At 38.4% G+C, this 27,710-nt stretch overlaps 1 protein-coding gene across 2 annotated transcripts in view; it reads left to right on the top strand.

Annotated features, from left to right (window-relative positions):
- Wdr7 (WD repeat domain 7) overlaps nucleotides 1–27,710 on the top strand; it is a 272,930-nt gene that overhangs the window by 63,562 nt on the left and 181,658 nt on the right. Inside the window, exons 15-19 of one of the 2 annotated variants that reach the window (XM_029471767.2) lie at nucleotides 7,834–8,603; nucleotides 10,131–10,219; nucleotides 21,277–21,372; nucleotides 23,714–23,832; nucleotides 25,687–25,810. In XM_029471767.2, the coding sequence (XP_029327627.1) occupies nucleotides 7,834–8,603; nucleotides 10,131–10,219; nucleotides 21,277–21,372; nucleotides 23,714–23,832; nucleotides 25,687–25,810 (1,198 nt within the window). The remainder of the gene's footprint in view (nucleotides 1–7,833; nucleotides 8,604–10,130; nucleotides 10,220–21,276; nucleotides 21,373–23,713; nucleotides 23,833–25,686; nucleotides 25,811–27,710) is intronic. The other variant, XM_021150163.3, reaches the window with a different exon arrangement.

Raw genomic sequence — 27,710 nt, forward strand, 5'->3', positions numbered from 1 at the left:
TGCTACGGTCTCTTCTACCTGGAATTGTTTTACATCCTTTAAGAGATTCCCTGAACCACTAGCAGCCACAGGTCATAAGCTGAAGGCCTCTGATCTACTTGGATGGTTAGTCCTAGAATGACCAGGAAGGCTATGAATCTAAGACACTGACGTTGAAGTTTTAATCTTTTTTTTTTCCAATATAGAACTCATATAGTGACATATATGACTTGATATTGCACACTCTAAATTAAAAATACAGCAGGGATTTTCATGGCATGTGTGTCCAACAGGGACCTTTGGAGTTTGTACTTCTTGATCACAGCTCTCCCTAACACAGCCATTTCCCACTGCAGTCCCTGCTATTAGTTTAACTCATTTCATGGATCTCTTTGACGAGTGCATTCGGTATAAAATGAAAGGAGAGTACTGTGTGTATTACCTATCAGCTGCTCTCAGCTGCTGAAGTAGATAGTCATTTTGTTATATGGCAAACAGAAAGTTTGGAATTAGGGAGTTAGATGCTCATGTAAGAGTCTGCGTTGCAACAGAGGGCTTCTTGTCTTGTGTTTGGGACTCTTGGTTCTTTGGCTGGAGTTGAAAATTGATTCTCTGCGCTGCTGTTGAATTTTACTATATTAATTTTTGGTCTTAACATTATTTAATAATTATTGTGTAGCAATAGCATCCAGTTTTTAGAAGAAATACCTCCAAAAAATGTTTCCTACGTAAGATGTACCATTTGCATTTGATATTTATAATTACACATTATTTATGTTCTGTTGAATAAATTCCATTAAAATATAAAAGCTGTACTCCTTGATATGTTTAATATCATTTCTTGGTTTGTATTGAGTTAGGTGCTTATTAGTGGAAGCACATGGAAAGGAGAGGGAAAGATAGGGAGAGTATTACTATGTTATTCACACATGATCATGAATTCTCATCCCACCCAAGAACGGTCTGTCAGGAGAAGTGTAGTAATTGGCTGTTCCAGAAGAGCCAGCATGCTCAGGGTGGTGTGGTCGCGGACATGATGCATCTCAGTGGGACTGGATTCTCTGAGGCACGCTGCTTAAACTAGCATGAAGGAACACTAGTGCGGCAGCAGAGGGCGCCAGACAGCCACGTTGGGCGGACTCATTTCCTTGCTATTTTTCCACCTCCTCTCACTTCCCTTTCTCCTTCCTCCCTCTCTCTCTTTTTCCTCGATACCATGAGTAGTTAATGTGGAAGCCATGTTGTGAATATTTTCTAGTAGGTTGGGAGGATTCCCCTCAGCTACTCTAGAGTATTTTAAAAGTACAATAGGACATCTGTTTATTTTTATTCAGTGTACCTTTTACATTTATTATTATGCATGAGAACTTTAGAGATCCCTTTAAAGAACTTTCATCAATAAGATATCATCTACCAAATCAAGGGGAAAATTATTGTTCCTTTCTGTTTCCTGTCCAAATAGTTGTTGATATTAAATCAATTTTTATACCTTACATAAGAAACTTAAGTTATTTTAAATGTCCATTATAAATATTATATCTATTCAGTTATGCATTTCATAAAATAGTAAATTCATATTTGTTAGGCATAATTTTCTTTTGCAATCTATTTTATTCAGTGTTTATTTGTAGAGGTATCTGTGCATGTCAGATGTATGCTCATTTTCTAACCTGTCCTTAGGGTCTTTAATCACTGATTTCAAAGTTGTATGTATGTATTTATGTATGTATACATTTTACTCACTATGGAGACTCATTTGTTAAAGTGGCCACTATACAAGAATCTGAGTTTGAGTCCCTGAACCTGTTCGTGGCCATGGCAGTACATGTAATCTCAGTGCTGGAGAGGTGGCACAGGGTGAGCTGAATCAGTAAGCTCTAGGTTCAGGAAGATGCTCTGTTTATAAAGCTGTGGCTAAGAGGAAGACATCTCACATCAGCCTTGGCCTGCATGAGCACACGCATGTACCCACCCCGACACATACAACTGATACAGTGTCTCACACACACACACACACACACACACACACACACACACACATACACACACATACACACACACATACACATACACACACACACACATCAGTGTTTCTGCTTTGTACTTGATTTGGAATATCAGCGGCATAATACTTGGTAGTGCAAATCAACTCTATTTTTAGATAAAACCCATATCAAATGATATTATAGATTTGATTCAGGGAGAATAATAAATCACAAGACTATTTAAAGATAGCATTGAAAACTGTGTTATTGAACAATGCTTTCAAAGTAAGTGAGCTTTCAAGTCAGGATCAATGAAGTGAATGGTGAGAGAGTAAGGGTTCCTGTAGACGGTGGATAAAATGGAATACACTTAAAATCCGAAACCCATTAAAGACACGTAAAACATAATCTTGGTATTCAGAGACAAAGCTCTCAGATATCTCACAGATATGATCTCACCTAGAATGTATTCAATGATATAAAATGATGAAAACGTATATCTACATGTCATGACTTTTTCTGCTGAACAATCTGGATTGTTACGTTTTGTTTGTGGAGCTTACCATATCTGACATGTGTGTACTGAGGCCATGCCTGTGGATGAGCCTGCTAGCAGGGTAAGAGCTCTGTCATTTGTTTGTCCTGGGTTTTGCATGAGAGATGTTTTCTTGCCTCAGGTTTATGTTCTGATGTGAGAACATTATTTTTCCCATAGGCTTTTTTTTGTTGTTGTTGTTATTTTTAAAGTCAGTTTTCCTTAAGATTTTAAATGGTGTCAGGCATGTTGGCAGATGTCTTTAAAACCCCAGCACCGTGGAAGCAGAGGCAGGTGGGTTTCTGTGTCTCCAGGACAGCCAAGGATACATAGAGAGAACCTGTCTGAAAGCAAAAAATAAAACAAAAGAAATCTCACATGGTTAAAGACATACTTCCTCCACATAGAAAATGAAAATTACAATAAATTAGATACTTGAAATAGGCATGAGATAAATCTAATAGCCTGTTATTACAGTTGCATTCAGTAGCAAGTTGGAGACTCAATCATTTGTTTGTACTTTATAATTTAACTTTCCCTGTTAGTCATTGTTAGGTAGATTTTCAGTTATTTTTTTAAGGACAAATACTTTTTCTCTCAGGCATATTATCCACAATAGGTCACTTCTCATGTAACTGCGGAACTGACTTGAATCCTGTTGCTAAAGGTGAGCTGTTCCTCCACACTCCAGCGGTTCTAATAACTGGGCAGAGTGAGCCTTCTAGAACGCCCTCATTAGTTAGCTTTGAGATGATGACAATATATGATGATTTGAACCTATCAGTCGGGTCCCAGATGTGCGTATTTTATCATTGACCCAAGAAAACTTTGGAATTGACTTAGTTGTTTTTGTTCCTTTTCCTATAGTTCATCTTAGCACCACACACTAGAGAACTAGGCCTGAGAGTAATGAGCTCAGCCATTTCTTTACCTTTAGCCAAAATACCACTCTCCCAGCTTTGGTGGGCATCTATTTATTTGTTGTGACGAGTTTTCTATCAGGGAATTGGTTATGAGGCTTTGGTGATGTGAGAAATGACAGCTCATCTACTGAGTGATGCTGAGTCATCTCTCCCTTTCCCTTCAGCCTTACTCTGAAAAGAATATGTATGTATGTATATGTATGTGTGTATATACATACATATATATATATATATATATATATTTATTTGTCTCGGTGTTGTTGCTTTCTATGTTTTACGTTCTCTTTTTGCGTACATTGCTATTAATTTCAGATTCAGCTTTTAGTCACACACTACACATTTGGTAGCTTTGAGAGGTTGTAACAAAAAGCCTTAACAGCTCACACATAGACATGGTATTAATTAGGTAAGGCTTCAGTTGTGAGCATGTGGCTGTCTGCTGGAACACCTTCAGAAAGAGATGCAGATGCCTGCAGAGCTGGGGTGCTGATGGGCACATGTGTGGCTGACATCAGATGAGACGACCCGATGTCTGTCCACCTTGTGTTTCCCCTCTTGCTTTTTTTTTTTTCAAACCCTTCTCACTGCTTCAGGAACTTTTTAGCCAGACCTGTTTGATTTTATGTTCTTTGACTGACAATAGTCTCTTTCTCCTAAAAGAATGTTGCCGATATTTCGTGGAAAGGACATTATCTTCAGGAGCACCGTGAAGACTTTTCGTTTTCCTTGATGTTATTACCTATTCCTTCACATCCCTTCTCAGCGTTGTGCACTGAAGACTGCGGTCTTTCTGTGACATAGCCTGCCGGCGATAATAATGAGGACAGTTCCCGAGCTAGAGCAACGGTTTAGTATTTAGTAGCTGTGATTATTAACAATAATTTTTGTATCAGTATTATACTGGACACAACTCTTTTTTTTTTTTGAAAACTTTTTTTTTTAATTAGGTATTTTCCTCATTTACATTTCCAATGCTATCCAAAGAGTCCCCAATACACTCCCCCCACTCCCCTACCCACCCACTCCCACTTTTGGCCCTGGCGTTCCCCTGTACTGGGGCATATAAAGTTTGCAAGTCCAATGGGCCTCTCTTTCCACTGATGGCCGACTAGACCATCTTTTGATACATATGCAGCTAGAGTCAAGAGCTCTGGGGTATTGGTTAGTTCATAATGTTGTTCCACCTATAGGGTTGCAGTTCCCTTTAGCTCCTTGGGTACTTTCTCTAGCTCCTCCATTGGGGGCCCTGTGATCCATCCAGTAGCTGACTGTGAGCATCCACTTCTGGGTTTGCTAGGCCTCGGCATTGTCTCACAAGAGGCAGCTATATCTGGGTCCTTTCAGCAAAATCTTGCTAGTGTATGCAACGGTGTCAGCGTTTGGAAGCTGATTTTGGGATGGATCCCTGGATATGGCAGTCTCTAGATAGTCCATCCTTTAGTCACAGCTCCAAACTTTGTCTCTGTAACTCTTTCCATGGGTGTTTTGTTCCCAATTCTAAGAAGGGGCACAGTGTCCACGCTTTGGTCTTCGTTCTTCTTGAGTTTCATGCGTTTAACAAATTGTATTTATATCTTGGGTATCCTAAGTTTTTGGGCTAATATCCACTTATCAGTGAGTACATATTGTGTGAGTTCCTTTGTGATTGTGTTACCTCACTCAGGATGATGCCCTCTAGGTCCATCCATTTGCCTAGGAATTTCATAAATTCATTCCTTTTAATAGCTGAGTAGTACTCCATTGTGTAAATGTACCACATTTTCTGTATCCATTCCTCTGTTGAGGGGCATCTGGGTTCTTTCCAGGTTCTGGCTATTATAAATAAGGCTGCTATGAACATAGTGGAGCATGTGGACACAACTCTTATATGTAAGTTCCAGCATGATTCTCTTGAGTTAGTGCTCGTTGGTACCAAAGCATTGGGCGTAGTGCCTAAGGTTACATGTGCCATGTTTCAAAGGCAGGCGTGTAAGCAGAGCAGGGAGAAACAGTCCTCTCTCTGTCCCATCACTCACATTTCTTGGCGTTATTGCACCTTTAACTTGCTCACGTGGGTGACATCTGCTGCCTCCCGCTTCGTGTTCACGACCCTGCTCTTATTCCTGTTAAGCTAGCAGCGCTGTATCTGGTCATGTGACTCCCTCATTTGGATAGTTGTTCTCTCTGACATTACTGTGTACAGTTTTCTATTTCATATGTCTGAGGGAATTCGCTAGATTCTACTGCATTCCTAGCCACAGTAACTCAGCTCTGAAGCTCAGGCCCAGGAGCCTGTATTTCACCAGAGCTCCTGATGATTCTGCTTTAGTGGTGTTCTGGTTTGCAGAAATAAAGTTCAGAAGCTGCAGTGTGATCTTGGAAGCTCTTAGTGAACTCTGGCCTCCGTTCTTCCTCTTGGTCACTGGTGGGTTCTTCAGCACCCACCCTGCGATTCCCACTGCCACTCGCCTCTTCAGTAGTTTGCTTTCTTTCCATGTGAGTGTTTCTAGTTCGCTCCCTGTAAATCACCAGAGATAGACTGCTTGGCTCTGCTCCCTTCGTTTCATATTGACTGTTAAGTAGTATAACTTTATCTTATTAGGTTGTTTTACTGTAGTATAGAAAGATTTGTATCCTCCTTTAAACGTCATTCAGTTCAGAGAAGCTTATAGAATGACAGTAAGTCAGTAATCACACCTGCTTGGATAATTGTGTGAGTGATGTTGGATACGGAACAACTTGAGACGTTTTGTGAATGATGCTAGAGGAGATGGAGAAGGAATGTGGTCCTAGTGTAAATGTGTGCAAATGTCCACCTCTTGGAAACTGTTTCTGGAAGGTCTGAATGATTTTGTGGTGCGTTATAGGATGGTGTTGAGAGGTGAAATAGGGGCCAGCAGTGGTATGTCCTGAACGATATCTTGTGCTTTGCAAGGAAGTCTAGACTTCTTCTCAAGTTACAAAATGCTATTGATAATCTCAACCTAAAACATAGTCAGGATGGATGGAGACAGGATACCAGTTAAGGGAACTTACTGTAACTGTTTCACGAAGAGTTGATGAGCAATAGGAATAATTTTGTAAGATTTTTAGTGTTCTTTGTTCATTCAATCTGACTCTCTGGCTGCGAGGAATGAATCAAGCATAGTTAGTTTGTTCATGTTTTGAAATTACCTCACAGAGCAAGGAAGTTATAAGTGACTAAAACAATAGCCATATAAATAGTTCTGAGATAGCCAAGTATCTGGTGCATGGTAGATGTAACATGTTAGGGGAACGTAACCTCTATGGGCCAAGCTTTCTCTGGGATAATTTAAGAGTCTTCTCCTCAGCATAAATGAGATGTAGTTAACAAAGAAAATGTGTATATTTAAGGCATCCACCATACTGCTTTGATGTGCAACTATGTTATGATTGAGAATTAGGGTCAGGGAGGAGAGGAGGACATGGTGGAGAATGAGTGAAGACTCATGCCAAAGGGCAGGTGGGAGGGGCTGTGTGTCAGGGCTCACAGATACGGTTTAGGAGCTTGATGAAGCTGAAAGGAGAGCTTATATTTTATTTTATAGTTTTAATTTTCTAGTTATGAAAAATAGCGTGTTAACGATGTGCAATTTTATATATATGTGCAAATTTATATATGCATATATATATATACACTATACACACACACACACACACATATATATGTAATCTGAATAAAACATTCTATGATTCCATTAGAACAATAATTGCTGTTACATTCTGGCTAACATTTCTTCCCATCCTCTCTTGAAACATTCCTATATGAGCATGTCTGGATCTTACACACACACATGCACATACACAAGCACCTCGCAAGTCAAGTGTGCAGTATACACTCATTGCCACAAGCCATTGTCAGATACAGAAAAAAGTGGAGGACCTGCCCTCAGAGCTGTCCCCGGATGCTCTCCACTCTCACAGACTGGCTAAACAGGACAGTAAGTAAAGGACAGAAATAGAAGAAACACAGATTGCCGTACTTATGTGATCTAAAAACCAAAAGACCTGACTGTGTCTTTATGGAGAGAGTTTGTAAGTGGCAAAAGGATTCCAATGTGTGGGCTGCAGACGGGCCTGCAGCTTCTGCTGTGCACCCACCCTTCATTTTCAGAGTCCACTGATGTCACCAAAACCAATTTTAACAAGTATGGAGACTCCCACTTCAGTAACAAGCTTTTATTAATGTATACTTGGTTTTAATTAATTGTTATTCTAATGATTGTGTCAGTGTAAAGTTCTCATAATTGCATCTTTTACATGTTGCTGCTTGATAAAGATACGTTAATGACCCAGAAGTCCTAAAAAGACAGCTTCATAAGCATTTTAATTCAGCTACTTATTGCTCATTAATGAATGTTGGAATTAAACACTTTGAATTGTAACTATTTTTTAAAAATATTTGTTACAGGGTAATTTACCTAAATATTCTCATAACTCCCTGATGGTTCAAGCAATAAAGACAAACCTAACAGACCCGGATATCCATGTGCTTTTTTTTGATGTGGAAGCTTTGATTATTCAACTCCTGACTGAAGAAGCCTCTAGGCCGAATACTGCACTTATTTCCCCAGAGAATCTGCAGAAAGCATCTGGCAGTTCAGACAAAGGGGGCTCTTTCCTAACTGGGAAACGAGCAGCGGTTCTTTTCCAGCAAGTGAAAGAAACTATCAAAGAGAACATAAAGGAGCACCTCCTGGATGAGGAGGAGGACGAGGAGGAGGCGAGGAGGCAGAGCAGGGAAGACAGTGACCCTGAGTACCGGGCCAGCAAGTCCAAGCCACTGACCCTACTAGAATACAACCTTACTATGGATACCGCAAAATTATTCATGTCCTGTCTCCACGCCTGGGGCTTGAATGAAGTTCTGGATGAAGTTTGTCTGGATCGCCTCGGGATGCTGAAACCGCACTGCACGGTGTCCTTTGGTCTCCTATCGAGAGGAGGTCATATGTCGCTGATGCTTCCCGGTTATAATCAGGCCGCTGGAAAACCGCTGCGTGCGAAAGCAGAAGTAGGAAGGAAGCTGCCAGCAGCGGAGGGCGTAGGCAAGGGGACCTACACAGTGTCTCGAGCGGTCACCACTCAGCATCTGTTGTCCATCATATCCCTGGCGAATACTTTAATGAGTATGACCAATGCAACTTTCATTGGCGATCACATGAAGAAGGGCCCCACCAGGTGTGACTATGAAGTTTAATCTCATTCTTTGTTTTCGAGAGGGCTAAGAGAACCATGCTATGTATTTGTTGTTTGGCTTGGCAAACCTTCTCCGCTTTAGTCATGTTAGCGATTTCCCATTTAAACTGTAAAACAGACATTTCTAAAATGCCAGGTTTAAAACACGATAAAATTGTAGCTACACACACACACACACACACACACACACAAACACGTATATGTATGTATGTAGATACATTTAGTTGCTATTTTAAGTGGATTTACAATGTAGGAGTTGGTCATAAAGGATAATTCTTGAGCAAATAAAATCTTAAAAAATGTTTTTATTTAAGATTTTTTTTTTTCTGTCATAACCCTGATTGGTCTGGAACTCAAAATAGAGAAGACTGGCCTTGAATTCACAGACTTGCCTAACTCTGTCTCCTGATTATTGGGGTTAAAGGCATGTGTGACCAAGAATGACAGTTTTTATTTTTTAATTGTGTGCTTATATTTGGGTCTGTGCATATGTGATTGCAGGTGCTTGTGGCTTTCAGGAAAGGGTGTTATCCTCTGGAGTTGGAGTAAAATGTGGTTCTGAGCTGCCCACTGTGGGCTTTGGAAACCACTCTGGTCCTGTAACTGCTGAGCCAGGTCTTCTAGATCTATAAATATAACCTGAAATTTAGAGCTTTGGAAGTTTGAACTGACATGCAGTTCAAAATGTGTGTCTGTTCACAGTGTTTCTCCTTGTAATCTGTGTCCAGTTATCCGTGCCGGGGTGTGGTAATGAGTTACAGCCCATAATCTGAAAGAGGGAAGAAAAGTAACTTTAAAAACGATACTTTTTAAACAGACTATTTTGATGTTTTTGCAAATAGCCTGAATGCTATTTTCCATTTTTCCAAAGTTATGAAGAAAACTTATTATTACACTTCATGAAAAGTTAACATGTGAGTTTTTTTTTTAAACCTAAGAGACACATATGTAGCATTTATTTCATGTCTTGCTCTGTTCTGGTTACTTTTATAAAAATTCAGTGTCCTTAATCCTGCAAATGCTTTGATCTATGGAATTGCTGAGCCAGAATCCAAATGAGACAGTTTACCTGTGGATTCGAAGAACTGTTTATGCTTTGTTGCCATGTATATGCATACTTTTCAGGTTAGTGTATGCCTCCATGAATTCCTGTGCCCTAGTGACAGTCGGGTAGGCTGAACTCTCGGGATGTTAACAGGAAGAAGAGGAGGCTAAGATGATTTCAACTTGTCAGCTGTAGTTCGCTGGAGCATTCAAAAGTATGTGTAAAGACTTCACAGAAAGTCTACATTTTAGTTACAAAAGTTTGTTATTTTCTACCTCATAGTTATGTAATTATTTTACTGGAACTTGAAAAGGATAGTGTAAATAAGTATGAAACTTAGAAAACGGTCATCTTCTTGAAATAGTAAGTTGAAAATGTTCGGTGTGTGTTTTTCATCTAGAGAATAGCAATTTGAACCTCTCTGGAAATAGGAAAATGTTCAGTGTCTCTTTCTTCTTTTAAAGGCCGCCTAGACCTGGCACCCCAGACCTTTCTAAGGCAAGGGATTCCCCTCCAGCCTCCAGTAACATTGTGCAAGGACAGATTAAACAAGGTAAAATTGAATCTTATAAGTAATTGACCTGGCGTTTCAGCTGTAGGAACGGAGAAGGCATTGCTAATGTATAATCATAATATTTTGTCTGTCTCAGATGGTTAAAAGAGAGAAAAGTTGTTATATTCCAGATGTAAATATGGATAATTAAGATGTCAGTTAAAAATAAATCAGATTTATTTGGAAATTGATAACTGAGCATATTTCAGATAATTTTATTACATGGTCTTTGGTCTAATTTGTATGTATTAGGGCCACCTTCATTTGACAGCACTAGTTAGCTGTGTGTGTCTTAAGTTTAAAAGTTATACCCATTTTCAGCTCTGTTTGGGAATGTTTGAGTTCACAGATTTATGCTGTGACTTGCGTTCTGATGTTTGCTAGTGATGTCTGTGCTGCTCTTCACAAGTCAAAGTGCCTATTAAACTGTTCTTTGTATTTAAATAACGATATCCTGTAACTTTCGTTCTTAGCTTTGTGTCTCATTACTGAGTAGGAGGGGAAAGGCTGAATTTCTACTTTTGATGTCAATCCTAACAATTTCCGTGAATTAACACACTACTACCCGATATGTATGTTTTCTAGCCTTCTAATCCTAACAAATGAAATACTGACCCCCCCCAAGAATGTTAGGGGGCCACTTGTGCTCACATAAATATCTTGGGCCAAGGTCAATGCTGAATTTTCTGGAGTGAGATGATGTTTAACACACTTAAACGGCATGCCCGTGTTTAGACAATAGGAAATAGTGTCTACTCTCATTGTTATGGACAGTTAGCTCTGGTGCTCTGCACCCTTCCTTTCGAGTTCTTTAGACCTATGGGGCCCCTTTCCCATTTCTCTGTCCTTCAGTGAAGTTATAGTATCACTTTTGCATGGTGTACATTATCAATATAAAAATAATACTTAGAGGTATTGAGATAATTACATTGTATGCATAGCATGTATAAAAGTGTGCAAAGCACAAATGTATATAATCTGAGCACTCTTGCAACCATGCCCATAGAGAAGGAGTGGGACTCAGGCGGCGCTACAGAAACTCCCTCTTTGTTCCCCATATGTCTCCCTCTCCCGCGGGGGCTAAGGGTTGAACATCCTTCATCTGTAATCTGAATCTGAAATGATTGAGAATCTGAAACTTGAGTGTCTTCAAGATTCTAGAGCATATTTCACATAGTAAATTATAGTCAGGCCAAAGGTGCACTTAAAAAAAAATCAGACTGAAGAATAGTTTGTACATAAAGCAAATTCTCTGTTTAAACTTGACTCCTCTCTGCAATATGATGTGCAGTATTTCAGAATTAGAACAAGCAGCTCCTCTTAAAGTGCACTTGGAAATTTTCTGGTGTCCTCTTTCCTTTTTATTGATTTATTTTTATTTTTTTCTTTGCAGTCAAATCATGTATATTTAAATTCATAAACTTTATGTTTTATTTTGCATTTCTTGAGATTTGCTTGAGTTATTTCATTGTACAGGACTCATTTTCTTTTGCCTGGCCTCTGCTATCAGCTTTATCAGTTTTACCGCATTAGAACTGTTTGTTACTTTTGTTGCTACGTATTATACTGTTGAATGAATGGACCCTTTATGTATATTTTTCCCTGCTTAGATTTTTTCCAGTGTGCTCTTGATTCCGTTAAGAAGATACCCTAATATTACTAATTTGTTGAGATTTTAATTTATTAATAGCTATTGGATTTAATTAGATTTTCTTCCTCTATCTGTTGAAAGGATTTTATAATTTTTCTCTATTTTCTTCATGAGGTGAACAATATTGGCCTTTTTTGTTTGAAAACCACTTGGCATATAGAACATACCTATTATGACAGCTTATCTGTTTTATAGGTTATTACACATAACTTGTTAAATTTGTTTAAACTGTGTAGTGGTCATAGGGATTTTCGTGTGCAGTTTCATTTCTGGTAATGGTTTTCTGACAGGGTGATGGCCTCAGAGAGTTAGGGAAATAGGATTCTTGGACTTTTCTATGGAGTTTGCATAGCTGAATATGACCGACTCTGTTGGGTCTGACTCGTTAGCTGAAAACTGTAGGACTCAAATACATAGATTTTTTAAAACTATTTTAATTTTTAAATTTATTTTAAGTTATTATGGTTTTTCGTTTTTTTGTTTCTGTTTTTGCCTTTTTATTTTAATAATTTTTCTGCATACACTTTCTATCAAATTTATCAGGTGAAAAGTTATGGAATTCTTAAAATTCTCTTTTTCATTTCTGTTCAGTTCATCATCAATTTTTTAAAAATGCAGATAGCCTAGTATAAAACAATTTTTAGGTCTTCCCCAAGACTAAGCTCTCCTCAGCTGAGTTCTATGATTTTTCTGCTTTCTAGGTGTTTGGTTTATTTTTACTAACATCTTGTTATTTCTAGTTCAAGTTCACTCTTGAGTGTTTAGTTTTTAAGGAGAGCCTGAGTTCAGTTAGTGAGATAGGGCTGTTTTCCCCCGATACCCTCATATCTAGTGCTGACATCTCTTCCCAAATACTGCTCGGAGGCAGCTCCACACTTCTTCCCACTGCTGCGCTTTTATTCATCAGAAGTTAATTTAGTGAGTGTGTTCAATTTTCCCAACATTCCCAAGATTTTCCAAGCATCTGGGTTCTCACTGATAGTGAAATAATATTACTTGAATGATTGTACTCTTTAATTTTTCCAATTCACTGTATTTGCTTCTTCAAAAATAATTGAGTATATTTGTAGCATATATGTTTCAACATATTTGTATATTGTGAAATTGCTAAATCAAGCTAATTATTAAACGTACTTCATTGCCAGGGTGCACACGTACATCTGTGGAGATGTGTATGTGCATCCACAGGAAGTGTAGCGTCTGCTGTGAGCTGGAGGACTTGATAAAGTCAGGTCAGGGTGTTCAGTGATACCCAGTGTACAGTTGATCATTTTCTGCCACCTTGTCTGTATTAAATAAGTACTGTTAAAATCTGACACCATAATTAAGCATTTGCTATGCTTCCTCTAACTTCTGTAAGTTTTTTTTTCATGTTTATTTTTTAAATCTAAAAATTAGATTGCTAGTTACATAAACATTTGGACTATCATTCTTATTATTTGGCTCATTTGTTGTTATAAATGACTACTCTTGTTTGGTGGTTGGTTTTTTTTGTTTTTTGTTTTTTCGAGACAGGGTTTCTCTGTGTAGCCCTGGCTGTCCTGGAACTCACTCTGTGGACCAGGCTGGCCTCAAACTCAGAAATCTGCCTGCCTCTGGTTCACAAGTGCTGGGATCAAAGGTGTGCGCCACCACTGCCCGGCATAAATGACTACTCTTTTTATGCTTGCTGATATTTTTTTTTTCCTAAAGTATACTCTATTTTTAAGACTCAGTATCTTTAGTTACTAGTTTAGTCATATAACTTTTCATCTTTTTGCTTTTTGTCTTTTTGGGGCTTTGTATTTAAGGTATGTTTTTTATATAGGCATCATGTAGTTATGTCTTTTTTTTTTTTTTTAACTAATGTGGCTTAATTTGGTTTGATTTTTAGAGGGTTTCTCTATATAGCCTGGCTGTTCTCAAACGTGCTATATAGAGCATGCTGGCCTTGCCTTTGCAGAGACTGGTCTACCTTTGCCTTCCCAGTGCAGGAAGGAAGGTGTGTGTGTGCCACATATCTGTCGTTGATTTGCTTTTTAATGATTTAGACTATTTCCATTTAAGGTTTTGTCAGCCGTGTTAGATTTGAGCCTCTCCTTTGCTGTATTTCTCATTGTCCCACGTTCTTTGTTCTTTTCTTTCTTTGGTTATCCTTTGATTAACCAAGCATCTTTGAGTCTATTTCCTGTTTCATAATTTTTATAAAATTGGGCATTATTTTGCATAGTGCTTCAAATATTTTTCTCTCCAGTGGTCACATTATATGTGTATCATATCATTCTGCTTAAAATTGCCTCACATGCCAGTGATGCCTTAAATCCTTAACATTCTATTTATTTGTTTCTTTACATATGTTTGTGTTAGTTTATTTTTGTGTGTTTGTCTGTGTGTGTGTGTGTGTGTGTGTGTGTGTGTATGTGTGTGTGTGTCCATGCCCACATTGCCATAGGGTGGATGTGGAAGTCAGGACAAATTCCTGGAGCTCTCGGGTCTTTAGTTTGGCTGGTCTAGCCTCTACACACTGAGCCCTCTGGCTTACTAGACCACTTTTTGATTTAGTTTCTATGGCAGTAATTTTGATCTAATTAGTCATTTTTCATTAGGGTCTTAATTTTCTTTGATCCCATCTTAATGGATTTTTAGCCTGGATATTTTTCTTTATTACTTTAACTTCTTTACACTTAGAGTCCAGTTGCTGCCCCCTACTGTCCCCCCTCCCACAGCTCCTCATCCCATTTCTCCTCCTCCCTGGCTCCAAAAAGATCCCCCTGCACGCCCCGCATCCCCCGCCCCCGCCCAGGCCTCCCACCTCCCTGGGGCCTCAAGTCTCTTGAGGGTTAGGTGCTTGTTCTCCCATTGAGGCCAGACCAGGCCGTGCTTCTTAACTCTCTTAACTCTAGCTTTCTTCGAATGTATGGGTCATCTTTGCTTGTTCTGCATTGGATTGAATTTTTTTTTTTTTTTTAAAAGATGGGCGTTCTTCATGTATCTTGGCTGTCTAGGGGGCATCTTGCTCTGTAGACAAGGCTGGCCCTGAAGTTACCAAAATCCACCCACTCCTCTCAACTCCTTCCAATGTTAGGATTAAAGACTTCTACCACCAAAACTCCTTGTTTTTTTTTTTTGTTGTTGTTGTTGTTTTTTTTAAAGTTTCTTAAGACAGGGTTTCTCTGTGTAGTCCTGGCTGTCCTGGAATTCACTCTGTAGACCAGGTCGACCTTGAATTTAAGAGATCTGCCTGCCTTTTGAGTACTGAGATTAAGGGGTTTTTAAGTATTCTTATTATCAACTATACTTTCCTGCCTCTACATTTTCATGCTTGATTGTCATGGAGAATGCTTAAATTTGTCAGATAGGATACTGGATAATGTCACTAAGTAACATGACAGTGTCCCAATATAATTGCCATTTTTTTTTTAAATTGGCTTATTACTCTAATTTCTTGTAGAAGCTAAAAAGATAGGGATTGTTATCTTGCCCACTGATTTTTTCATAAGTCGTTGCTACAGTGGTTGTTTCCTGGAAGAAGCTGGTAACTAAGGAATCGATGTGTATCCTCTTTCTGCTGCTAGAGTAAATATTTCAGTCATGAGGTACTGTGGATATAAGAACAAGATAAGTTCCTGGCTTCCAGGAGTGCTTACACCCATTGAAGGCAATGCAGACGACTGCAGTTCATGACCATGTTCTAATAGATTTATTTGCTTTTCAAGTAGAGTTTGAGTGTCTCCTGGCTCTTAGGCTTTTTTTAGTGTGATTTTTCATGTTTTCTTATGTTTATCTCAATATTTACAATGTATACTAAGCACCTGGTAAGTGTTGTTGACATGGGAAGTTTAACAGCTTTTCATATAAATTCACCTTTCAGTGTAATGAATTATTTCTCTCTCATTCTCGGGCTTAGAGGGTTCTTTTTTTCTTTCTTTCTTTCTTTCTTTCTTTCTTTCTTTCTTTCTTTCTTTCTTTCTTTCTTTCCTCTCTCTCTCTCTCTCCCTCCCTCCCTCCCTCCCTCCCTCCCTCCCTCCTTCCCCCTCTTTCTGTCTTTCTTTCTGTCTGTCTATCTGTCTGTCTTTCTATCTATCTAAAAAATTTGTATTACTATTTATTTATATGTACATGTGTGTGTGTGTCTGTATATGTGCATGTACCAAAGGTTAGGGGCATCCCCTTTGGCTGGAGTTATATGCAGTTAACAAGCTGCCTGTTGTGGGTGATGGGAATTGAACTTGGGGCCTCCACAGGAACAGTACAGATTCCCAACCGCTGAGCCATTTCTCTAGCTCCCACTTACTGATTTTTGGTGTTAGTAATGAAGATGTTTTAAAACAGATTTTCGTTTAAGTCTCCAGCTATAATTGCAGTCCAAGACAAGCCACTGTTGTATCTGACCTCACTTCGGTTCTGATGGGAACTAGTGATGATTTGAAGATGAAGTAACAGTACTTTATTTTTAAGAATATTCTACATTTATTTTTATTTTATATGTGTGAATTTTGGCCTGATTCTGTGTAGCTGCACCACGGGGGCTAGATGAGTGTTCTGGGTCCTTTGTGAGCCACCTTGTGGCTGCTGGGAACTGAACCTAGGGTCCTAAGCAAGAGCAGCAGGTGATTTTAAGCACAGAGCCATTGCTCCAACACCGCTCCTATGGTTTGGTTTTTAAGCTCGTAAGCTTCTTGATATGTTGTTGCCTTGATATACCTGCCTTCCATCACAGTGGGAGTGTTAATGCATTCTGAAACAGTAGATCCTTAATTCTTTCTGCCATCTGTATGCTTGTACACCCAGCACACATTAGTTATTTAATTCTCTCATAGAGATTTTTTTTTGGGGGGGGGGTTAATGATGTTTGACTGTTCAGTTATCCATTGCTTCCTAGTTTGTTACTCAGTATCTAAGTAAACATGTCTAGATGATAAATAAGTATATTACTGAAGTAAGGTTTCCCAAGACCATTACAGTGACTTAATACAGGGACTTACTTATGCAAGTATGCAGGGTGTCCAGAAACAGAAAGTTCCAAAAGTCCACACACACACACACACACACACACAAAGCCCTCCAGATTCGTATAAGTAACTATTTGTAGTAGTTATGCTTGCTTCAGCAAACATATACTGTATTTGAAATGATCATAGCTGCTGTGGACTCAAGACCACAGCTTTCATCTTAACAGGAGTAAGAGCTAGTTTCGGGGCCGTTGTCCAGGAACATGATTCTGGTTACCCCAAACGTTTTGTTCCAGTAGAGAAATAGTTTTATAGTTTTAGAGAACCAAGTAAGCCATAAGTCACGACAAGTGTAGAGTACACTGGTGCATCATCAGAGTGATGGTTCAGGCGAGACAGGGTGAATTTCTCTATAGCTCCAAGACATTGTCTGGTGACAGCCTCAGCATCCGTTTGGTGTGAGAAGCCAGTGGGTTGCTGAGTTAATAGATTCCTACATGTTAGTTCAGACAAAAAAATGGGCAAGGCATTTGTGGTCCAGAGGGCTAGAAGTGGGCAGGATGAGGCAACCAGCCTGTGGACTGGAACATTTCAGCTTCCTCACAGTTATGCTCTTCTAATGATGCAGTGAGTCTCTGCAAACACAGCTTTGAAAATATTAATTAGCTAATTAGTTAATTGAGAACAGATATTTTACGCAATATATTCTTATCACAGTAATTTCCAGTTTCCCAACTCCTCCTAGGTCCTCCCACCCACCCAAATCTATAGCCATTCTCTCTCTCTCATTAGAAAACAGTCAAAAAAAAAAAAAAATGGGCGTGGTGACGCACGCCTTTAATCCCAGCACTCGGGAGGCAGAGGCAGGCGGATTTCTGAGTTCGAGGCCAGCCTGGTCTACAAAGTGAGTGCCAGGACAGCCAGGGCTACACAGAGAAACCCTGTCTCGAAAAAACAAAAAAAAAAAAAAAAAAAAAGAAAACAGTCATTCATCCAAATAATAATAAATAGAGAATAAAATCAGATAACAATACAAACAAACAAACTAGAATAGACTTTTTTATACATGTGTTTGATCATAGTTCCAAATTTTCAGTCAAATACAAAGTTTGATTGGTAATATTTTTAAGCATTTCTAGACTTATAAAACTAGGTTTTTCTGTACTTAGTCTTATCAAGTAATTGAAATATATGTGTAATCAAATTAGAAGAGTAAGCAACAACTCAATGGCCCAGAGCCTAGCAATCCAGGGTCCATTGAGAAGACAGGAAGAATTTGTCTGGACATGCTAACTGGATATTTCAAGATGGTAACTACTCAGCAGATAGGGGCAAAGTTGGGAACTTTGTAATTCAGTGTTTCTGGACGTGGTACATATCATGCTTGGTGGGGCAGTGGAGTTGGTGAGTGGAAGATCAGTGGTCAGGTCAGTTACATCTGAGTCCAACAAGAAAATAATGATCTGCACTACAGTATTGCCTTCATGTTACCATACACACGTTCATAATAGGTTAATCAGCATAGATTTCCATGATCTCTTCTGAACTAGGAAATAGTAAGTGTGGATTTTTCATGACAAAAGGCATTAGAGAAGCAATTTAAAGTTTTTGTTTCACATTGCTATAACATTCACAGCAAGTTACTGTATTACTCCGGACATTTGTATGGGGGCCCTGAACGTGCAGTCTGACTAGTCAAGGGAGATGTTACATTGTCTCATTTGAGTTCTTTGAGACAGGGTCTCACATGGATGAGGCTGCTTCCAAGTTGCAGTAAAGTCAGGGATGGCCTCCAGCTACTGATCCTTACCTTCCTCCTCATGCTGGGATGACAGACAGACCTGTACTCCACTCTCAATACATTGGTTAGCTGGCACTTCAGTTAGATCTTAGGAAAAGAGAAAAGACCCCATTAATGATTTATCTTAAATACTCTGTGGACTCAAAGATGAGTAGATGCCATTTGTTCAAAGCATAGAAACACACAGACATAAAGGCGAGGTGAAAAGGGAAATGTGGCCTCAAGATGCCCGCACTAAATGCTAGGCCTGGTGCAGAAGATCTTCGTGGTAGGTACATGATGGGTGGTGATTCATCAATTCCTAATTTCTAAAGTTTTTCTATTTACCCTGTTTTGCTCTCTCCCTCCCCTCCTTCTCTTCTTTTCCCCACTCTCCCTCCCTTCCCCCTTCCTTTTTTCTCTCCTTTCCCTAGCATTATAATTGCCATTAACATTTGAAAGGGCTATTCAGTATTAAATAATTTTATCATTCCAGTGTTAAGCTGTAAAAAAACTACTTTACCTTCTAAGGCATTGCGTTTATTTTTCTATAGTTGTAGATGCTCTTTTTTTCTTTGTGAAAGTTTAGGTGCTCTTTGGGTGTATACACTGGAAGGCTATTGAGATTTAGACCGTAGAACCTTTGTCATTCAAAATGTTAATCTCTGTCCCATACATGTTATTTATCTCACAGTAGCAGAAGAGGAAAGATGGAGTTTAGAATCATCCTTGAATGAAGAAAGATCTATTTAAAAATAGAAAGCATAGATGTTATAATGTTGACAACCCATGCTTCTGCTATTTATTTATTTAGTTAGTTAGTTTTTCAAGACAGGGTTTCTCTGTGTAGCCCTGGTTGTCCTGGACTCACTTTGTAGACCAGGCTGGCCTCGAACTCAGAAATCCACCTGCCTCTGCCTCCCGAGTGCTGGGATTAAAGGCGTGCACCACCACGCCCGGCTATGATTTATTAAAGAATAAATCTGTAAGCACCTATTTCCACTTCCACTAAATGTGACTCCACAATTATAATACCATGAATGTCTTTTTTCTCTTCCTGTACGTAGTTGCGTGTGTTGAACATCAAGTCCAGGTTCGCATACTCAAGCAGCTCTGCCAGCCAGGCTCTTTCTCTCTTGAATATTCATGCATTGAGAAAGCACCACGGTTTAAATCTATTTATTTGATATAGCTGATAGTGACCAGTCACTACTGAACTTTCATTTATTTTTTATTTTATTTTTTCTGATCTTCTCATTCTAGTGTACCTACAGAGTTAGGGTGAAACCAAACAGAAATTAACACTGTTTTCTAGAGAATGTGAGAAAGGGACCCGTAGTGAAGGAAGGGGTGGCAGGATGGGAGTGGGTCAAGAACGTGTCATATACATGGGTGAGATTGTCTAAGAACACATTTCATACAGAAAGGTTTTGGAGCAGGGTGCTCAACACTTTTGGTGGCAATGCCTTTACTAGCTTTTTACATGAGAGGTAAGTCTCAGTCATCATAAGTGTAACACGATATGGTCATAACCATATAATAAATAAAACCCAAGTCTCTCATAATAAGAAAGCACCTGCTTCCTCTATAAGACTTCCATGGGTGAAATAGGCATGGAGCTAGTTCCATTCTCCTACTGTCCACAGACTTGTCTTAGTCCTGCTGGGCACCTCACACGTGTCCGAGTGACACGATGCTGCATTCCTGTGAAATCATGAAACAGTTGCTCCCTGCAGCTGTCCGGTCATAACAAAAGGCCCTCACTGTGTGCAAAGCAAATGTACTGTTCGGCAGGCAATGCCTCATCTGCTCAGGAACCCAGACCCATTGCTGCTCAGGGACAGAAGAGAGGAGAGGAATTAACTTGAAGATGCTTGTGCATGGCATATGGTAATTTTTTCACAGGAAGGAAGTGTCCAATGACGGCCACTAAATCTTAACATCGACCTCCCGTTGTAGAATGTGTATGCTCTAAGGTCCTCTGGCTTTTTCACATGATAATTTAAACTGCAGCATTTTCCTGGCCATACAGCTTCCCTGAGTCGGGGAAGGGATGGCTTTATCCACTGTATATGAATTACAAAGTTCATATTTGTTTTAGTGCATATATTTTTACACTGAATGAAGCTATATTAAAATTCTTCTAAGAATAGTTAAGTGGAATGCACTGTGTATGTTCTTTACAAGTTGTTATATTTGATAATGAGATTAAAAACGTAGGGGTAGAGAATCAAAATTCTATTGAGTATTCTTTTGAAATATTTTAAAATGGTTCACATATAATATTAAAGACTAAACTTAGAAAAATATTACGAAGATACATAGGCCTCCTAAAAGTTTTCTCTGTGATACATTTTAAAGACTGGATTATATTTCTGCTAATTCTTAATGTAGTTTTCATTGCGGTGTGGTTATGTTCTTTGTACAAGATCTGCTGTATTGTGGACTTAAGATATCAGAAAGATGGTGGCTTTCAGCAGAAGCCGAACTCCATTGAGCTCACTGTGCACAGAGACAGCCCATCCTGGCAGTGCTTTCTGATGAGCGCTCCTTTCCAGTTACAGCATCACTTTCGGTTGTGTGTTCACTATGGTTTGCTAACTGTGTTTTCACTCTTCACTAACCCTGAGCTTTTTTTCAGAATCTGCTGTACCTCAATCCTTTGCTCTTTCTTTCTCCTTGTTTCCTCTGCAAGCCGCTGCGCCTGTCGTTTCTGCTCGGTCTGACGCTGATCACTCTGGCTCTGATTCTGCCTCTCCTGCTTTACATACCTGTTTCTTAGTAAATGAAGGTATTCTCTCTCACTTTGGGACACGCCCTTTCCTCTCTGCTCTGGCCTGGTAGACTTACTCTTGATTTTTTATTTTCTAATCTGATTTATACCTCCATCTGCTTTATTTCGTATGAATCCCATTTTGAAGCCTTATTTGCTGAACTCAGTGCCAGGTGCCAGTTGTAAAAAATGTACTGTCCCTCCCGCCTAGGGTAGAACATGTCTGCTGTCATCTAGAGCGCTGTTACAGAAGTGCAGGGACGCTAGTCTTGGCTATGAGGTCTTTGTTAAAAGTTGAATTGTCACAGTGCTTTTTGCCACTTGATTTGTGGCATTAGCGATTATAAACGTATTTTACCTGCACTCTTAGTGTATGAGAGACAGTGTGCTGTCTTTATACTACCATATGCACTAGTAAAAGGTAAGTGAGTCTGTTAATTTTCACTCTCATTTGAAAAGTCTTCAGATTGGATATGCAAGCTGATAGGAATTCACCTTTTCTACTGTTCCTGCTTCAGGCAGAGGCATAAAAGTCTATAATTTAAGCCTTTGGATTCAGTTAGGCTAGCATATCCTTGTTGTGTAGTTACACAAATGGAAACTGTGCTGGGGATGTGGAACTGAGAATGGACTATTCAGATATTTGCTGCTCAGTCCTCTCTTGGCTCAGCCGCTGTCTCCATGTGATCTCAAAGTTTACCAGTCTGTGTAAAATAAAGAGAAGGAGCTTTCCAAAGTCTAGAATACAACTCTAAATGATTCAGACTCTTCACCAAAGCTAATACTGCAAGGTCACAAACAGAGGGAGTGTTAGGTTGCCAGAGAAGCACAGAGCCCCTGTTACAAGTACTAAGTACTCCCCGGGAAAGAAAATAGAGGAACTTAACATGATAATATATTGTTTGTTTTGTTTCCCTATTGGAGGTCTATGCTAAAGCTTGTATGTGAAGGCTGGGTTGGAATAACTAGAATAATATTTGTTGAGCTATTTAAAAATAGTTATTTGTCAGTTTACAATAAACTCTCAGGCTTTGGTAAGGATCATCATGTGTGAAAGCTTAGTTGACCAGTAGTTGAGTAAGTCTGTGTCTGTGAGGTATTGAAGCTAATCAAGATATTACTCATGTGAGTAATTTATGTATATATCCATATATGTATGGCATATGTATATATGGATATATCCATGTGTTGCAAATTTCAAAATGAAATGTATATCCATCACCTTTATTAATGCAATTACATATTTGTTATCTGTTGATGAGAATTTCCTACTGAATGGATGATTTTTTAAATAGGTGACTTGTCTCTTTTTAATAATTTAAGAGATCACTTTATAATTTATTATAGAGTTTCGTTATTAATTTAGAAGACTGCAGTTTTAATTCTTTTAAAACACAGAACTGATAAAATTCTGTGTTCATAGATAATCCATTATAAATGATAGCAAATGCTTTCTCATCCAGTCCTGATTATTTGTCTCTAGATGTTATCCTTGGGAGGAAATGGCACAATATACTGAACCAATAATGGCCTTATACATAATTTGAGATGAGGCATTCATTGAATTTATAATATATAAGATATATTATATATAATATACAGTTTTGTACACTTATAAAATAAAGGTGAAATAACTCATAAAACCTGTATACTAATATAGTGATAGTCTTTCTCTTATAATTAGATTTCATATCAAGAATCAGAAATTTGGAAAAAAACAAATTGATTTTCTTCCAGTTGGAATCAGTGATGGTTTTAAGACTGTGAAATTTGGATTACCGGGTTTTTAATTTTGTGGAATGTCTTCATTTACATTTCCTTAAATTGGCATTTTACTAGTTCAGCTTTGATTGTGACTAAGTTTCTGATTCATGTAGTAAGAGAGATGATTGTGTATGATCTTAACTAAAGCCTCTGACAAAAAGGGAAGACAGCCTGTGGCTGGTATGTTGGCATCACACAAGTGAGACCTGTGTGGATGTCTGTGTGAATGCCCCTTACGTGACAACAAGTTCACATGTGTAGCTCTCACGTCTGTTTATTCCATCCTTTGCCATCTTCTAATATCTTTATTTTAGAAAATCTTTTTAGAAATGTGTTTCCTATGGGAATTTGGCAAAACTGTGTGGACAATTGGTTTTCATTGGTTTTTAAAAACTTCACATCTTATAGGTCTACATATAAATGATTGAAAAATATATTTCATGTCATGTTGTATATAATAATATTAAACTAAAATTCTTTATAACATATGGATCTTCCCTTTTTGTTTTTGAAAAGTGTACATAAATAAAGACTTTCTATTTATTGTGGAGTACCAAGATGTCTAATACACTTGTACTGTGTCACCTTTTGATAGGCTGGAGCCAGTTAGCTGCCATGCACTGTGTTATGCTGCCTGACCTGCTGGGGCTGGAGAGATTTAGGCCTCCTCTCCTGGAGATGCTAGCTCGAAGATGGCAAGACCGATGCTTGGAGGTAAGGTTGAGTGATAAGGAAGATACAAATATTTCACAAATTCAGCGAAATGTGAATTTTAAGCAAAAGTAACTTTATCCCCTGTGCCTTTAGCAATCACTCCTCTCTTTACAGAAGGTACAGAGTCAGGGTTTCCCAGCCTTCCTCCTTTGTCTCTGAGGTAAACAGTAAATGTTCTTGTGCGTTTATTTATTTACTTCTTTAAAATTCATTGAGTATTTCATTAAGAGTTTCACATACTTTGAATAGATATTTCTTAAGTGTTGGTTTCTGTAGAGATCATGCACTCACATGCAAGGACATATAACCCCTTCCCCATGGTTGATTATTTGGTACAATCCCTACCATCAAATTTCCAAGGGAGCAGTCAGAGACCAGATGGAAGGAAGGTTCCTATGTTACATAAAACAAGAAAGTCTTCCAAATTAAAATAGAGCTGGGTTAAATGTCAGTGCCAACTATTATTAACTTGGTAACCCTGGATATTTGGCTTATTCTATTTGTAGATAACTTGTAACGTAGAGATAATAATGTAATTCTCACAAGAGCACACGTATGTTACTTCATGAACATCATGGTGTACGCAAGTGTACACTTGTTAATTGGCTATGATGTCACTGAGAAAGAATTTGATGGGACCTCTGTATGTCTGTCCTACTGTTGAATGAAACATCTTAATACTTTAAGATACCTGCCTGTTCTGGCCTCTGTTGACTCAGCTCTAAGCAGAACTGAAACATACTAAAATTTGCATAGATTTGAATTGAATAATTTTTAATTTACTTCTAAAGACAAGATACTTCTAAAGAATGCTTTACTCAGACTCTTTTTTAGATGAAGCTGAGTTATTCCTTCAGTTATAAATAGTTAGTAAATTAAATAAATTGATTTGTAGTTTGCTTAAAAAATAGACTACCTTCTTTGGGCTCATGCCATGGAATTTCTGCTAAACCTAACTAAATTTAAACTGCAAAATAAAAAGTTGCATGGCCAATTGGAAGAAAAATTGATATGATTTTGAAAAATGATTCCCTCTATAAAACTGAAAGAGGTTACGCAGGAATCTATTTGCCCATTTTGTTTGTGTCTAGGTATATGTGAATCATGTGGATTTATACCTATTTGATTATATAAAGGATCAATGCTTGAGGCAACGTTGATGTGATAAAGTAGATAACAAATATTAAAAAGGCTTGGTGAAATGTAAATTTCAAATCAAGAAATAATTTTTTGGAGCCTTCTGTCATCTCTCTGGCCTGTTGACTCAAACATTATTATTCAGTGAATGGCTTAAACATATTTATTTGCCTGCCCTGATCCCTTTCCCTTAGTTCCAAGCAGGACTGTAGTATATAAGGAATTCATTAAATTAGGTTACGTTTCTATTGGGTATAAGGAAAAACAATTTAATTCTCCCAACATTGATTTTTAACAATAATGGTTACATGTAAATTTAATAATTGAAAGTGCTGTATTATAAGAATGCCTGAGAAAATCAAGTTTTAAGCATAAAGCTAATTAAATGTCTGTCCGTTAGCTTAAAAATATTTTAAAATAAAGCATACTTAATGTCTGTCCATTGGCTTAAAAATGTTTTTGAATGAAAGCATCCTTAATGTTTGTCCATTGGCTTAAATGTATTTTTGAATGAAAGTATCTTTGATTGTGTGTAAGATGCCATCATTTAATTATTCCATAACTACTTACTTCATTATTGGATTAATAGTCTTTGTTATATAAAGAAGGAATTTCTGTGTTTTCAAATTTTATATCACTATGAGTTTCCTGGTTTGTGGACATCACTTTAGGAACGGATGTGTTTCTTTTCTCTCATTGTCGCTGTGGCCCTGTTAGGTGAGAGAGGCTGCACAGGCCCTGCTTCTAGCTGAGCTGAGAAGGATTGAGCAGGCAGGACGGAAGGAGACGATCGACACCTGGGCTCCTTACTTACCTCAGTATATGGACCATGTCATATCACGTGAGTTCTAGTGCTTTTCTGCAAACCTTGGGAGGGCTCTGTAGAGAGAGTACCAGACCGTCAAGCATTCATGCTTTTGTGAAGTGAACACAAGTGGTCCTTAAATCTGGTCTTCTCTATTTGAATCTTGGTAGTTTAGAATATGGCTATTAAAAAGAACAAGATAGAATATCAAAATATTCACTAATGATCTGACTATGAAATAAACTCCCAATAAGAAAAATTATCCCTACCCCAATTAACCCTAACTTTTTCCTTTTCTTGTTGTTTCTTTGGATTTATGGGTTCCACATGATCCACACTGATCTTGTGGTATGTGTAGAGACCTTTCGCAAGTTAAGATTACATAGCCGGGCAGTGGTGGCGCACGCCTTTAATCCCAGCACTCGGGAGGCAGAGGCAAGTGGATTTCTGAGTTCAAGGCCAGCCTGGTCTACAGAATGAGTTCCAAGACAACCAGGGCTATACAGAGAAAACCTGTCTTGAAAAAACAAACAAACAAACAAAAACAAAAAAAAGGAAAGAAATAAAGAAAAGAACAATCCAAACTGCTCCTGTGTGGAGTTAAGATTACATGAATACTTGAAAAACAAAGATCTAGTAAAGTTTCACCTGTGTGAAGAGAGGGAAGAGAGGAAACTGGCAGGAGTTGTGTCTGAGGAGTCTTTCAAATGACTATGATTTAAACAAATTGGGAAAATTATTGCATTTTTGGGAACTTTGTGAAAGTTACAATTTTTGTCCTCATGATGTTAGGTTAAGTGTGCTTTGGGAAAAGGCTGTGCTTGGCATCATCATTTTTTCCCTCTCTGATAAAATCGTTTCCTCAATTTATTTAAGTCTTTACTTTTTTTAAATAAAAAAGGTTAATAATTAAAATTTGATTTTGATTTACGTTAGTAAGATACTTTCAGGTTTTAGTTTGTTTATTTGTTTGTTTGTTTTGTTTTGTTTTGTTTTGAGACAGGGTTTCTCTGTCTCCTAAGTGCTGGGATTAAAGGTGTGGGCCAACACTGCCTGGCTACTTTCAGTTTTTAACATAGAGTTTTGATTAAACTTTAAAAAAAATAAATTTACCATTAAATGGGCTTGCATTTTACGTAATGAAACCCTGGATTTTAAGCAGACTTTGCCCACAGTCAGTTGTTCATGTAGAGAAGTGTTTACCCGCATCATATCCATCTTGTGTTGTGATGGCAGCGCATGTGCCATCGAAGAAGCAAGTAAGAGTAAGATTGGGAAAAGTGTGTGACTGTTAGAGTGGAGTTGAGTGGCAGGCCAGCTGTGCTCCCCTGAGATGTAATCAGACGTGTGACCTTGGGGACTTGACCAAGGTGTTATGAGCTTCCATCTTTTCAGTTAAAAATCAAGATGATAGGAGGCGCACAGAGTTGTAGTGGAATGAGTTGACCCTTGGTAGGTGTACAGATTGGTACCTAGCTCATGGTAAGCATTATTGATTTGCTCAGTAAATAAATACTTGAGATAAGTGTGGTCACATATTCACATGACATGATATATCATAATTAAAGCTTTTTTCGATTTGAGTACCAGATGTTTATTGAGTAAATTTCTAAAACCTTTAAGATAAAATTTTAAAAAACAATAATATTCTTGTCTATGGTTGTTGTGATCATAAAAAGAGAAAGATTATAAGAATATGTTCTATCTGGGTGTGAGGGAAGGGGGTGCCTCGGTGGGCCCATGCCGAGGCATCCCTTCCCCCTGAGAGACCAACCACAGGACTGTATAGTATAGAATAGAGTGTATTCAGGGCATGGGGAGGGGAGTTAAGAGAGTACTAGAGTTTCATGTGTTTTGCAGATTGTATCTTGGGTATTCTGAGCTTCTGGGCTAATATCCACCTATCAGTGAGTGCATATCATGTGTGTTCTTTTGT

Source organism: Mus caroli, unplaced genomic scaffold (genome assembly GCF_978045245.1).
Source record: "Mus caroli unplaced genomic scaffold, Mus_caroli_1 scaffold_19, whole genome shotgun sequence".
Taxonomy (NCBI): domain Eukaryota; kingdom Metazoa; phylum Chordata; class Mammalia; order Rodentia; family Muridae; genus Mus; species Mus caroli.